We start from the raw sequence: 13,537 nt of genomic DNA, 5'->3' as shown, positions 1-13,537 counted from the left end.
ACAAAAGAAATGTAAACAGGTAATTTGAATTGCTGAACTACTTTTGTTTTATTAATGTTTAATAGTGTCTCTGCTCAGGTGGATAGAAAAGGGAGCGTTGGCTGGCTGCTGCTGTCCGTAAGGAGCTTTGGTTGGCTGCAGCCTGGCTGCTGCTTGTGAGGTCTGGAGGTACAATGGCACTTTCTTTAAAAGTGAAAGGATCTGAAGCACTGCAGAAGAGAATTGTGTAGTGAGGAGCAGCTAAGGAGAGAAACATTTTATGTGCAAAGCCTGTAACATTAGAGTCACAACCTTCATGTAGCAGGTGTAAATTAGTAAAGTTTAGCAAGTTATGCAGCAGAAGAAAAGATACAGCATGATCTTTGAAGTTGAAAGGGGAAAATCAAGTCTGTGTATTACAGGATAAAAGCTGGAGTTCTCTATATTTGCATATGTTCACAAGAGTTGAGTGGGCAGAGAGATCTGACTCTCCAATTCCTGCACTTAGATTCGTGATGCAGTGCAGTTGTGGGAGGAAACAGTGTCACTCTCCATTCTCATCCCACTAAGAGCAGGAATCACTGAGGAGGGAAAATATTCCTGAACTTGGGTGATATTTACTAAATAATGAGATTCTTGACAGGACAAATGTAATGGGACTGAATTTAACTCAATGTTTTTAAGTAATACAAAGTCTTATACCAGACTTGCTAAAAAAAACCCAAACTGTAAATCAGTAACATACCTTTGCCTATCATTTAATGTCTTGTTGTAGATTTTTTCTTTTAATAACTTGCCTTCTAATATCTGGTCACTTACTTCAATTTTTAGGGCTCAGCTCCAGAGATTGATCCTACTGACAGTTCAAACTTTGGATGGGAAACTAAAATCAAGGCATGGATGGATCGTTATGAAGAAGCAAATAATAACCAATACAGTGAAGGTGTCCAGAGGGAGGCACAAAAAATAGCTCTCAGATTAGGCAATGGAAATGACAAAAAAGAAGTCAGCACCAGCAATCTGATTTTCAAACCTCCAGTAGAGGTAATGAGCTGCACCTTGTTGTGTTACTGTGTGCTGTGTTTGTGCCATGACATTAGATACCTTTAAAAAAACCCCAAACAAACAAAAGTAAACACAGGAAAAACAAAACAAAACAAAAAACACCCACAAAAACAGAGGGACTTGACATTCATTTTCTGTTCGTTGTCTCACCAGATCTGAGCATCAGAATTTTAACACATTTTTCAGAATTTGTAAGTGATTTTTATGTATTCTGTACCATCCTGGTTGTTTACATTTGCCTATCATTTATCCCAAAAAGTAGCTAGGTGTTAGTGTCAGCCTGAACACTGGGTTGCCTTTAGACTGTCTCTTGAGACACAGTCAGCTTTAGTCAACTTTGCTGCTGTTTCTCTGTGGGGGATACCTGGAGTGGTTAAAGTAAAAGAATCAATGAAACTGAGGGGGTTGTTTTCCCCTGCTATGTGTATCAAGAGGTTCATTGTCTACATTTTTCTTAAGATATGGTAAGTGTTCTGGATGTTCTGGTGGTGTTTCTGATACTGATTATTTTTTTAACTCGTGATCCTGTAATTTCTGGTTTATGAAGAAATCATGCGATGCCTTTTTTTAGCCTTACTTATCAGTAACTTACCAGTTACTTACAGGCTTAAAATCAGAGCCATGTAAAATATTTAGCATTTTGTAGCAGAAATCTTGAGGAGTAGTTACTGTAGCAGATTAATGGAAGCATCTTTGCTTCTTTTTCTCAAAGACCATCATGGCATATGGGACACCCTCCTTAGAGGAATATCCCTACTTACAGAGCCTTTTGCCTACATAGAGGCTACTTCCTTTTTGATTGGTGATGACAGTTATGAGAGGTGTGAGTTCACTAATTGCCAGGGTATGTATTGGTTTTTAATTAAAGCCATCCTTCCATCTAAAGATATGAAAATGAATTTGGAAACTCTCTCAGGATTCTTTTTTTTAAAATTATGTTATTTCCCTGTTCTGTTTCTCCTTGAACGAATTGTGAATGTCATTTTATGTCTGCATGTTTTGTTTTGATCAAAGAAATTGAAGCCTTTTGAAAGTGTTGTGCAAAACAATGCAGCAATTCATCCTAATCCTGGTGAGAGTTAAGTGCACTAAAGGCTGTAGTACTTGAATTGTGAGAACATGAGTATGTTGGTTTTCAGCCATGTCCTGGAAAACTAGGGCCACAGCATTCCTTATGTCTAAATTGATAACTAATAGGATTGTTAGGGGAGCAGGACAGCTTGGTCAGTTCAGTCTGGAGGTTTAATTACAAAAAAGGAGGGACTTTTTTAGTTCATATAAAATTGTTTGATAGTTGTGAAAGTATAATCTGCTATTTATTAATAATGGAAAAATGGTAGAAAGTAAAAATTTATAAATGAATTTATGTCTTTACAGAGTTATGTGCAAAAAAACAAGAAAATTTTAAAGGCTGTTAAGGACTTGCCTCCTGATGCACTTATTATTGAATACAGAGGAAAGTTCATGCTGAGAGAACAATTCGAAGCTAATGGATATTTCTTTAAAAGGTTTGTTCATTCCTAATGTTTCAGTAAAGTAATTGGTAAAGTGATATTTGCCAAACTGTTGTCTCAAGTACAAGTGGATCTTAGTTACCAACAGTGTCTTGTTTTTTACTTTGTCTGATTAAAAGTAATGACAGCTGGAACCTTTTCTGTCCCTTTCTCTTCTGGATATCCTTGCAGATTTGTTCAGGAGCTAGTTTTCTCTCTTTTATTCCTCCCTGATGACAGTATTCCTGCATGCTCAGTTGGGTAGTTGTGCACCTTAAACCAGGAATCAGACAGGTTCTTCCGTAGACAATTCATATGTTAATGGTAAAGGCTTTATCTTTTGTGAGAGAAATGGATTTTAGGTCTGTGAAGCTGAGAATGAAATGGACACAGGTCAGCTTGAGGCCGTTTCTAGTGTTCTCTAGTGTTCTCTAGTGTTCTAGGCAGTGTTCTCTAGTTAGCTGAGCTGTGTGTGACTGCTTCCTTCTTCCTGTGGATTGGTTTCCATGCTCCCACTAACTGCATGAACACACTTGGGAATTTGCAGGCAGCCTGCTGGAGAAGATAGAATGCGCAGCTTTTGCTCAGCAAAAATAGAAGGGTTCCTTGGCACTTGGAATAGCAGAACTTAAATTAGCATGACTTCACAAAGTATTTGGCGGCCCCTTTCCTTCAGGAGGGTTGGTGCTAGTGATGCTGCAGATGTTAGGCAGGGGTGTGGTGGTCTTCTTCAAAAAATTATTCTCTGTGGCATATAAATTTCTGAGTTCCATTTTGGGCCCTTTCATAAGAAAAGTTCAAGAAATATAAAACATGAGCTGTATGTCTTCCATGTCTCTTGCTTGCTCTGTTAGTATTCTCCCTTTAGATCCTATGCAGATGATACAGGGCTGTAACTCCATCCTGAGGTATTCCAAGAATATATTTGGGGAATGTGCCTGTTAAAATCATGAAGCTTAAATATAAACGTGTCATTCTTAGATTAACGTCCAAATTTGGGGTGTTGTGGCTGGCATCATGTTGCAAAGCTGACTAATGAGGAGAATAAGAACTATTTAGCCTCTCCAAAAATTATGAAATTCCTGGTTTTCTTGTGTGTTTTTCAGGCCATACCCATTTGTTTTGTTTTACTCCAAATTCCATGGGCTAGAAATGTGTGTCGATGCAAGGACCTTCGGAAATGAGGCTCGATTTATCAGGCGTTCATGTACACCAAATGCAGAGGTGAGCACATTTAGGAAGTTAAACTAGGTTTTATTTACTTAGGAATCTCCTTTTCCTTGAGATTCCTGGTAATTTGAGCAGTCCCTACAATTTTCATACAAGAACTTGAAAGTGATTCATGATAATATAATAATATTCTCTTGACTATAGGTGAGGCATGTAATTGAAGATGGAACAATTCATCTTTATATTTACTCCATCCATAACATTCCAAAGGGAGCAGAGATTACCATAGCATTTGATTTTGATTATGGAAATTGGTAAGTATTTCAGAATGCTGTTCTAAAATACATCTAATGCTCATTAAGTTACTATGCAATTCAGAATGGCTTTGGTTTTGTGTCATTTACTTTCTTGCATGTTTTAGTAACACAAGGCTCCTTAGGCACTGTATTTACAATGAACAGTGTGGGCAGAGTTGTATATTTTTATTACTGCATTTCTGTGGCCTGCTCTTAAGTCAGCTTGGATGCAGTGCTGCCTCTGACTTGACCTGAACAATATATGACCACAGAGTACACGTGGTAATCACCGGGGGTTCAGACTACCTCACGATACTGGGCACTGTTAAGGGTAGACATAACTCCTTCTAAAAATACTTAGTAGTTGTGTTTAGTATCTGAAACAGCTGACAGCTCCTTTCAGTTGAACGTGTTTGGGTAACGTTTCCTGTGTATCCAAGTGGAGCTTAAAACTGTGCAACGTGACTCCGAGTTTGGTGTGCTTGTGCTGTCTGCCATCTTTGCATATAAAATGAACTCTCTGACTTCCACACGTCTGTTTGTTTTGTGTTGGATATATTTTCACCCAGGATTATACTCAGGTTTTAGATGTCTTTTGTCTTTCAAGCAGAATACTAACCTTGAATTTAAAAGAATACTATGTGGCAAAGCTAAAGAAGCCAAAACTTCAATTAACTGGTAGAAAAGGTTTTTGAATTACAGTAGTGTTGTATATTGTGGTGAAAACTTGAGTCACCTGCATTTTAATGTGGTTGGTTTGCATTATAGCAGATGTTTAATGTGAAATATCTGTGATTTAATATTGAAGGGTCTTGTTGCTGTACAACCCAATCAAATATGCCTTCTTGCATTCAATTATTTGCAGTAAATACAAAGTGGATTGTGCTTGCCTCAAAGAAAATCCTGAGTGTCCAGTCCTCAGACGTTCCGAGCCTACAGAAAACATCAATACTGGATATGAAACTAGAAGGAAAAAGGGAAAGAAAGAGAAAGATGTTTCAAGAGAAAAGGAGACTCAAAATCAGAACATCACATTGGATTGTGAAGGAGCAGCCACCAAAATGAAAATTGCAGATAGTAAACAGAGGAAGCTCTCTCCCCTCAGGCTGTCCATTTCTAATAATCAGGTACTGACACAAAGGTGCTCAGAAATAAAAGATTTTAAATATAAACACTCTCCTTATAGATACTAAAGGAATTTCAGCAAGTCACTGAAAAACAATGTGGAGATTTATCGAAAGTCAGAATGATGGATAAGCTGTTTAGAATTTTGTTTATTGTTTTCAGTTTTCCTTAATACTCAGTTGTAATTAAAGGTATGTTGGACTTTGTTCCTCTGAATGTCTTTGTGACTCTCTGATGTGAAGGCCTCATGTCATGGTCTCAGGAGCTCTCAGTCCATCCAGAAGTGCCTTTTGGTTAGTTTTCCTGTGTTACTCAGAAGTATTTTCAATATAGCAGTATGTAGCCCTGCTTTTAAAACTCCAACCCAGAATACTGAGTGGTGACTGCAGATCTATTTTTAATGGAACTCTGTAGCCCCATGTTTAATTCAGTTGGGAGGAGGAAAATGTGTTTTGAAACTCTAAATGTGTAGGTAATATGGTAAAGCCACCTGGTAATGTACTGTGATAGTAAATTATAAATTAGTATTTTTGAATATGTCAGTTTGAAAGAACTGTTGGGAGGGGTCCATGACATAAATTATTAATTTTATGGAGCAGCTATTAAAGATAACTGTTTAGCGTGATTAGATTGTTACCTTAGTAACTGTCTATATTTCTTCATTTTGAGGGTGGTGGTGGTGATGATTTTTTTTTTTAATATGATTGGGTTTTGGTGATGGTGTAGGGGCAGAGAAAAGGGAGTTATTTTGGGAGGGAGCAATTCCTAGTTCTTATAACATCATTTTAGGACTGAAGAAAATAAGGTAAAAATGAGCATACTGACACCCAGGTTCCCTAAGATGATAAATTGTTCTGGCGTGTTAGTAGCTAAAGAGCTTAAAAATGCCTGGAAGTCCGGAAGGCATGCATGTGACTTGCAAATTACGGTCTCCAGAGCGGTAGTATTTAAACTTTCTAATTTTAAGTGAATTTTGATTTGTGTTTTGTGTCATGTTTTCAAGAAGTGATAGCTGGTATATGAAATCTTCTCCCAGTGTTTTAATGTAATATATATACAGTCACAGGAGAACTTATATTGTTTTACAAAACTAAAGAGTAGGAATTGTGAGAAGACAAAAGCTGTTAAAAGTACATTTACATTTCCCCATACACTTTCATTTCATATATATCGCCCCCCAAAAAAAGCTACTAATGGCCTGGTTTCCATGTTTAGATAGGTATTTTAAAACAAACCTGAAATCTTTGTCTAGTCCTTTATGTAAAAGTGAAGTTGCATATAGGACTAGTGAACACTTAAATAGTTTAAAAGTTACACCTCCCTGCTTGCTTTTTCTTTCAAAACAGAAGGCCATTGTTAGTTAGGTAATTTTTGTGTTTCTATTTGATATGGCACTGTCATTAGATTATAGAGTGACTGTTTAAATGGAAAATGTGGCTTGAGTTGCATATACTTCTGAGCTGAGAAAAAATTCTGAGTAATTAGTAACATCTACTTAGGCATTCATTCTATTTCACTAAAACAAATACAGTTTTTTGGAGGTGTATAATATAAAGCTCCTAACTATTTAATTGATTATGAAGTGTTTAGAGCAGTGGCCATTCTTAGCATTCAGAAGCTTCCTTGGTTTCAAAGGTTTCCGACTATCTGATACTTTTAGTGCTTTTTGCTTGGTGAGATGAGGGAGTTGGGGATGGAACACTTTCATCCTGATTTGTTGGTTTGGTTTCTTTTGATGTAGTGATCTGAGAATTCTTAGTTCTGTGTAGCTTTTAGCTCACTCTGGTTTGTAAGAGGAGTAGAACTTCTGTAAAACAGTCATTTCTGTCTTCCAAGGAGCCAGATTTTATTGATGATATAGAAGAAAAAACTCCCATTAGCAATGAAGTAGAAATGGAATCAGAGGAGCAGATTGCAGAAAGGAAAAGGAAGATGGTAAGTTGGGAAGCAAGTAGCTGCCTGAAAGGCATCATTAAGGCTTGTGACACCTGCTCTTCCCATGCTAATTGCTGCCTTTTTTGTGGACTTGTGCAATCTGCGCATGTGCAACATCAGATCCTTACATGAACTTACCCTTAAAATGCAAGGCTTGCTATTTGAGAACAGTTCATCTCGGTTCATCACTGCATTCTGACAAAAGTCTGCTTTTATCTTCAATTGCATGCAATTTTTTAGTGTCTTTAGATGATTTCTGCCATGCCTGTTTTAGATCTAATTATTTGCTCTTTATTATTGCTTGTTATTTGTAGTAGCCATTTTTATAGATAGCATTGGGAGTCAAGATTTTCCCCTATTTTATTTGAATTCCCTACTTGAATAAAATGTCTCAGAAATCCTAATTTTCAGATTTTGGTAGAACAGTGTTAATAAAAGTAACATCTTAAAATGCACTCTTTTTTGATAAGTCTTCGAAAAAGTAAGCAAGTTCTTAAATCCAAAATAGGACTCTCTTGTTTGTCAGACTGGTGTGGATTCAAGCCTTTCTTCAGAAGTCTAGTTTTTTGCAGTGATTGTAACATGTCCCTTCAATCTGAGCTTCTGCTGAACTTGATCTTCATTTCAGACATACACTGAACATGTTTTGAAGTACTTATAAAAATAGTAGAGAGAGTAATTGCCTATTTATATATATGAAAGATTATGACTAAAACTGATCATGATTATTGTTAAATCCATCAGACGAGAGAAGAACGGAAAATGGAAGCTATCCTGCAAGCTTTTGCCAGACTAGAAAAAAGAGAAAAAAGAAGAGAACAGGCTTTGGAAAGAATCAGCACAGCAAAAACGGAAGTTAAATCAGAATGCAAGGAAGCACAGATTATCAATGATGCTGAATTTATTCAGGTAGTTATCTGGAGCTTTATTTTAAAGCTTGCTTTTAACATTGTATATTTTGTCAATTTGGATGGTGAGCTGCATGTTAAGATGAATGAAATTTGTTTTTTTCCTCTGAGCTCAAATATATGTGACCAAAATCTGTGTGGTTCTTTGGCATTATATTTCATTAGCTCCTGGTTGTTTTTTTTTTTCATGTAAGATACATATAGAATTCTTTAATGAAGAATTTGTTACATGAATTTATGCAAACATGCACCCACTAGCTGTAGAATTCAGTGTGTCTTTGAAGTTCAGGATAGAAGCATGTATCAGTGTTGACTTTAGCCACTGGAACTGACTGTCCTTAGGCACCCTCTGTAACCAGTGGAGAATAATTTGTTTTTTCAGTGGTTTTTTCAGGAACACATAGTATTATCTTTCTGTTGTTTTAAAGGAAATTAGTAAAGTCTATTTTTTTTCTGAGTTCTTGCAGATACTTAATGTTTTATAAACAGTTTTTAACTCTGTTGTTAATGGCTGCTTCTTAGCTTGCAAATACTCATATAATGATTCTCAGTACAGGTTGTTTCCCTGAGCTGTGTGTGTCAGCATTCTCTTAAGTACCTTTTGTGACAAAGCTAAACATCTTGTAAACTATGAATTGCAAAAAGAATATTGGACTGAAAGACATCATGATATAAGCAGTGGATTTCTAGGTTATGGATGAGTGAATGTCAGTTCTTACACAAATCTGTGATGATCTGACTGGTGATGGCTGTGTGTGAATACTGCTGATGATACAGCACATGTTTGGGAGGAAACTACAGGAAATCCTGTCATTTGCCTTCAAGAAGGAGAGAAGTATTGTAGTTCTGACAACAAAAATGAGATTGAGACTTTTTGGACCTGTAAAAAAGAAGAGGGAACTGACTTTATTTATTTTCCTCTAAGAAGGATACATAGCTCTAAATATGTGTGGGATCTGTTTACTAGACTTGTGTCTTGTCCCAGGAACCGGCAAAAGAAGAAACTGCCACCAAGCCCACCCCAGCCAAAGTCAATCGAGCTAAACAGAGAAAAAGCTTCTCCCGGAGCAGGACTCACATTGGGCAGCAGCGCAGGCGGCACAGGACCGTCAGCATGTGTTCAGATATCCAGCCCTCCTCTCCTGATGTGGAAGTAACTTCACAGCATAATGAAACTGAGAATGCAGCACTGGTAGCTGAGCCTGAAACAGAAACTGTTGTTACAGAAATGGTTACTGAAACAGAAGCTCCAGCACTTAGTAAATGCCCTACTAAGTATCCAAAAACAAAGAAGGTAAGTCTCTTGAGGGATGGGGAAAAGATGAGCCTTAGCAAGTGTTTTTAAAAAATTACAGGTTGCTTCATCAGTATGCAACTGCATATATGGTTTTTTTAAATGTTTACTCATTTCTTGAAAAATCACCATTCTATAGCCACTCACTGTTAGTAGAATAAAATATGTGTAACATCCTTTGGTGGAAGCTAGTTTGGATTTAAGACACTTCCAAAGTACATCTTCAGAGCAATTTTGGAAGAAAATGTTTTCTGAATAGGCTTTCTAAATGGATTGAAATAATATACTTAATGAAAGCTGAGTTTAAAGAAAAACCCAAGGAAATAAGTTGCCTTTCCCTCCTTTTTTCATTGTATGCTTCAGATAGCAAACAATGTCTCCAGGGAAATCACTAATTTCTAGTACTTTTCAGATGTCTGTTCCAAAGTGACTGGATCTAAACACACAAATGTGTATGTACATGTCCAGAGGGAAAATTCTTTACTCTTTAATGCTTTGCTTTTGGATTTCTTTCCATTGGATTGCAGTGCAAAAATGTACGAAATGACACAATATTAAAAGATACTCAGAAATCTTAAATCTCCAAGTGCAACTAAAGCAGTACAGCTTTCTGCTTTAAAACTCACAGAATGCATTTAAAAGTATTTCTGTGTGAGTACAAGAAGTCCTGAAAATCTTAATCAGTGGAGATAAAGGGGGAGGAAGTCATAGGTTGAAACAAAATTTAGATTTTTTGTTTTCCAAAAGGTACCTGAGTCATTCTGCAACTGTGCTTATATGCATCACTGTTACATTCTTGTGATGGAGAATACCAGAACCTTTCTTCTTTCTTTTCTGTTGCATAGCAGAAAAGAAGGAATACATCCTTAATACTATGAAACAGCAAAAAAGTGCAGTAAAATTCAGGCTTCAGATGTCTCTAAAGTGTCTCTGAATTGCACCCAATGTACCCTAAGTGCAGAGAAGGTCTTGATTTTAAAATTATTAAAATAAAAATCGATTTTTAAAAGACAGTCTAAAATAAAAGATATTATGATAATTTGTGTTAAAGCTTTAGTATCTTAATATTATTTAATGTTGCCTGTCCTTACCTTTAAATCACTGTAAAATCTAGGAGGTTAGTTTATCTGTTAATAGAAACTAAAATCCACTGGCATATTTTTTAAAAACACTAAACTAGCTAGGAAAGAATGGCCTGTGTAGACCAGTGTGTGTCTTTGTATTGAATTACACCACATTTACTATTATATAACAGTTGAAGAGTGTTCAGGGCAGCTGCCTGACATGTTGACAGAGGCACAGTCCTGACAATATGGAAATCTGATGAGGGTTTTTTCTTTAACTTTGTTCCATTAATGTTACACTGTTTCTCCTCAGCCTGGGTGCTCAGACGCAAGTTTAATTTTGTTTTAGAATTCTGTTACTAAATTGGCATCCTAAATACAGTTGATCTGGGCACTTGTATTGTAATGTTAAGTGAGAATTAAATGCAAAAGAACTAAGTGTAGTTTACAGCAACAAAAAAAAAACTAAACAGCCCCAGCCTCTCCCCCAAACTGGTGTGTAAGCAAACCTCTACTGATTTCTTCTGCTGTCCCCATGAGTTCTTTGAAACTGACCTCATTCTTGCCAGGTATTCTTAAACTCGGAGCCTGGAAACAAACTGTTTCTGATTTATATATAATAGTTGTCTAGATGAATAATTTAACTAAAATTTTTTAAAAGTCACTGGTAAACACACTCCTAGAACACTAATTGTTTTTTTCTCTCTCTATTTAGCACTTGGTTAGTGAATGGTTAAGTGAAAAGAGTGATAAAGCAGGGAAGCCAACAGACACTCTACCAGAGAGGCCTCTGCGCATAACCACCGACCCCGAAGTTCTGGCTACTCAGCTGAATTCTTTACCTGGTCTCACTTACAGCCCACACGTGTATTCAACTCCAAAGCACTATATCCGTTTTACTTCTCCATTCCTTTCAGAAAAGAGGAGGAAAAAAGAACCTGTGGAAAACATTACTGGCTCTTGTAAGAAGGTAATGCTTCCCTTCATTACGGTGTTCTATGCCATATTAATTAAAAATAAGTCTTTATTTACTGGCATAAGTTCAGGCAGAAAAAAGGCTGTTTGGCTAACAAGTCATTTACGCATTTTGAAAAGTTCATCATTAAAGTTTTAAGTCACTAATGGTTGTTTTGTGTCCTGTTGTATTACAGCGTTGGTTGAAGCAGGCTTTGGAAGAAGAAAATTCAACAACAATTGATAGATTTAATTCACCATCACAAGAGAGATCTAGAAGTCCAGCAATCAATGGTGAACATAAAAGTCCTTTATTACTGAATGACAGCTGTTCCTTAACAGGTGTGAAACTTTTGTAAATACACTACACAAGAGCTGTGTTGAAGTAGCTGATTGTGGGACACAGTGTTTTTTAAAGTAATTAATCCATGAAAATTCCAGGGGTATTTGAATGTTTTCCTGATACTGTCTCTGAAAGATATGCTTAGTTGCATAGTGGTTGGGCGTTTTTTTCCCCCTTTAATGTATATTAGATAATAAACCATTATATTTCCTAGCATTTACAGTCAACAAAAGACTAATGGATTTGATATTAGTATTAAGAGGTCAGGTTATAAATTTAATTTTCTATGCTTTCTATATACTTAGAATCCCTTTGAAACTTGATAGGCCCAGGTAGCACACAGGGGAAAAAGCTGTGTAATCTTGTAAGCATAATAGAAAATCAGAGCACATTAAAACCACCTTTTAGCTGAACAGTCTTAAAAATGCATAGAAGTGGACTTTACCTTCTCTGGAGACATAGGCAGTTCTTCCCAGCATCCTAGCACACAGAATTCAGTTACTGATACATCTGTAGGTTGTTAAGAGTTTATTTTTCAGGAAGCCTGTAGGCTGTTAAAAGTTCATCTCTCAGGAAGCCTGCCCTTCAGAGACTTTAAATCTTGGAATTCTTTAATTTGGAATTTGTAGTTTTGTTACATAAAGTACTTAAACAACTGTAAATGATTGTTGTATCTAGAAACCCTGTAACTTTTTTCTGGTTTTAACACACAGATCTAACCACACCACTAAAAAAACGAAGACTGTATCAGCTGTTGGAGTCTGCTTTCTCAGAAACCTCCACACCTACTCCTTCTCCCTATGCCACACCAACCCATGCTGACATCACTGCCTCCGAACCATCGTTGTTTGCTACCCCTCCGAGGGTCAAAACAGAAGATGAAGCTTGTCGAAATGGTTACAAACCCATATATTCACCAGTTACTCCTGTAACTCCATGTATACATGGAAATACCATGCACTTTGAGGTGAGATTTATTATGAATTTTTGAGCATTCAGAAAAAGTGTTCAGATATTGCAGTGTAAATCAGTGTTTGTACTCCTGCTACAAAATGTGTGGGGAGGTATTTCTCTAGGATAAAAAATAAATTGACTTGCAATTTCTTCTTGTTTATTTAGAATATTTCCTCACCTGACAGTTCCCCAGAAATAAAAAGGCGAGCTTACAGTCAAGAGGTAAGAGAATTTGCAAAACCTGTGAATGCTATCTCAGTTTCACCTATATGGCTCTGTTCTTAGTGAATGCTTTTCACCAACCATTGCAAGTTTCTGAGAATTTAAAGGTTAACTTCCCCATAGGAAGTTACTTGCTTATTGCTTTATATTTCCATTTTACCTATTATATTCTTTATTTTAAACTGGTTACTCTCTGTATCACTTAAAAATCCTGATTTAGGATCAGGATCAACTCCTGTAATGGAAAGAACTACTGCAATTTGTAGGTAGGAACAGAAAGAGGGTGCTTTGCTTTTCAGGCTGTAGTTAAGATTCTCATTAACATTTCTCCTTGTTACCAGCATTTCTGAATTGTTTTTGTTGATCCCAGTTACGCTAAAAGTGAGGGAGCAGAGCAGAAAGTTACTAAGGCAGCATAGGTGGTAGATTAGTTGAAAAGCAAGTGCTGTTGGAATATGCCTGTGTGCTCCCAGCCTGCAGGATGTGTGTGTCCTGCCATGGGGCTTCATCCTAAAATTCTGAAGTGTCTTGGAAAAACTTCTCTTTCCTTCTCCCTCTTTGAAATAGGTGTTCTGACACTGAGGAGGATTGCTTTTATGTTGAAGTGCTTTCTACTTCCTGGACTAGGACTTGCTCCTTTTGAAGCTCCTCCCATTCCTCTGCCAGTCATAAATAAAACCTGGTGCTTAATGTTAATTTTTACTTCGGTTAATGTACATTTTATTAAAATGCTTT

At 36.7% G+C, this 13,537-nt stretch overlaps 1 protein-coding gene across 3 annotated transcripts in view; it reads left to right on the top strand.

The window, feature by feature from the left end:
- Nucleotides 1-13,537, top strand: part of KMT2E (lysine methyltransferase 2E (inactive)) — a 55,878-nt gene that overhangs the window by 33,036 nt on the left and 9,305 nt on the right. For all 3 annotated transcript variants that reach the window (XM_083859987.1, XM_083859985.1, XM_083859986.1), the window contains 12 exons: nucleotides 811-1,023; nucleotides 2,422-2,552; nucleotides 3,644-3,761; nucleotides 3,912-4,021; nucleotides 4,869-5,130; nucleotides 6,965-7,063; nucleotides 7,808-7,972; nucleotides 8,957-9,265; nucleotides 11,045-11,299; nucleotides 11,481-11,625; nucleotides 12,340-12,593; nucleotides 12,746-12,802. In XM_083859987.1, the coding sequence (XP_083716113.1) occupies nucleotides 811-1,023; nucleotides 2,422-2,552; nucleotides 3,644-3,761; nucleotides 3,912-4,021; nucleotides 4,869-5,130; nucleotides 6,965-7,063; nucleotides 7,808-7,972; nucleotides 8,957-9,265; nucleotides 11,045-11,299; nucleotides 11,481-11,625; nucleotides 12,340-12,593; nucleotides 12,746-12,802 (2,118 nt within the window). The remainder of the gene's footprint in view (nucleotides 1-810; nucleotides 1,024-2,421; nucleotides 2,553-3,643; nucleotides 3,762-3,911; nucleotides 4,022-4,868; nucleotides 5,131-6,964; nucleotides 7,064-7,807; nucleotides 7,973-8,956; nucleotides 9,266-11,044; nucleotides 11,300-11,480; nucleotides 11,626-12,339; nucleotides 12,594-12,745; nucleotides 12,803-13,537) is intronic.

Source organism: Zosterops lateralis, assembly GCF_965231275.1.
Source record: "Zosterops lateralis genome assembly, chromosome: 4".
Lineage (NCBI taxonomy): Eukaryota > Metazoa > Chordata > Aves > Passeriformes > Zosteropidae > Zosterops > Zosterops lateralis.
The sequence above is the reverse complement of the archived record's forward strand: the minus strand, read 5'-3'. Positions and strand labels throughout refer to the sequence as shown.